Here is a 1,653-nt window from a genome sequence, read left to right on the forward strand (position 1 = left end):
ATATATATATATATATATATATATATATATATATATATATATATATATATATATATATATATATATATATATATATATATATATATATATATATATATATATATATATATATATATATATATATATATATATATATATATATATATATATATATATATATATATATATATATATATATATATATATATATATATATATGTATGCTTGAAATCACACATATTGATGTTCGCTTTGATTTGAAATATTAAGAAATACAAATTACAAATATTTTCACACATACGTACGTATATTAATACATATATACATATATAAGGTACGTAAATGAAGCTTTGGGTGTATATATATATTTAGAACTACACACCACGTACTGGTATCACAAAAACAATTAGTTTTCCATGAAACTGGATCGTGATCCCACGATTTTTGGTTGGGAATAGCTGATGCAAAGCTGATCATATACCACATAAATATAAGATTAATAAAGATATTTATGTAAACATTAATATCAGATCTGCGCAGTTACACTTATGATCACGCTTTTGCTTCAGCACACTCTTATACTTTGCAGTTTGATTTGGTGTTAACTGTGCAATAAACCACTATATTTTAATTCTTACATTGTCATTGTCTATGTTCGAAACTAGCTTCAAACTAACGGTTTGTCAGCAGTTAGGGTGGAAACTAGGTTAGATTTAACATCAAACGAAAACGGCATTTTAAGAAGTAGAGCCATCTTAAGGTAGTTTTAAACTTGATCAATATTTAACGGGGAAAACAGATTGGAAAAAATAATGACATGTGAGTGCAAATATGTTATGAAAACTGCGAACATGTTACCGGTGAAACAGGACTCAAACGCTAGCTCCTAAACGGGAAAATTGTTTGGCAAATTTAACTACCCTGCATATGAAAACACATGAATCCTTCAATATTACTGATTAAATTTTCTATCGTTCTTAACGGACATTAGTAACATACGCATTGTGTCTACGACTTTACCATACCCTATTTCTGCTTCCATCAGTTTAGAATCTTGCGTTTGCAACTGTTGGCGGTTCTTTTCTAATTCCTGGGCTAACTGGTCTAGTTTCTGACGAAGCTGAGTGATATCATTTTCCACTGCTTGATGTTCTTCCTCCTGGGCAGCAATTTTATCCGCCAGCTTTTTGCGTTCCCCGCGGAGATAGCTTATACTTTTTACCATATCCTGGTTGATAGATTGCAGACTGGCAGCAGCTTCGAACATTTCTCCGTGACCGATGTCCATAGTAGCTAGATTCGATCGTCAGAATACATATGGCTATTATTATTAACGATACTCAAATGTTTGCATCAAGCCAGGAACCAAAATCCAGGGAACACCTAATTACTCAAACTAGAGATGGGTAACTTATCGATATCAACTTGAAATCGACAATATCGATGACAAAGAATATTGATATTCGATATTGCAACCAGAGATGCCAGACTTTTTCATAAAAATCTGTATTACTCTGTATTAGAGTGCCTATAACCAGAGTGACGACATGTCATCCGTAATGCTGGCAACAATAAAAAACATTCCATTAGCTTTACATTGAATTGACAGGTCGTTCGCTCGTTTGGAACTGGTAGCTGTCATTCCAAACGAACAGCTGTCGCCACTCTGATTAT

At 31.9% G+C, this 1,653-nt stretch overlaps 1 protein-coding gene across 1 annotated transcript; it reads right to left on the reverse strand.

Moving 5' to 3' along the window:
- Positions 1–265: 265 nt before the first annotated feature.
- On the reverse strand, positions 266–1,453 carry LOC131427602 (uncharacterized). Its single transcript, XM_058590950.1, has one exon. The coding sequence runs from the start codon at positions 1,265–1,267 to the stop codon at positions 932–934; it is 336 nt and encodes a 111-aa protein (XP_058446933.1). The 5' UTR covers positions 1,268–1,453; the 3' UTR covers positions 266–931.
- Between the last annotated feature and the right edge of the window lie 200 nt (positions 1,454–1,653).

Source organism: Malaya genurostris, chromosome 2 (genome assembly GCF_030247185.1).
Source record: "Malaya genurostris strain Urasoe2022 chromosome 2, Malgen_1.1, whole genome shotgun sequence".
In the NCBI taxonomy this organism is placed as follows: domain Eukaryota; kingdom Metazoa; phylum Arthropoda; class Insecta; order Diptera; family Culicidae; genus Malaya; species Malaya genurostris.

Bases quoted from the DNA above. Each gene is read 5' to 3' on its own strand.
- LOC131427602 (XM_058590950.1), bottom strand. From the start codon at position 1,267: ATGGACATCGGTCACGGAGAAATGTTCGAAGCTGCTGCCAGTCTGCAA.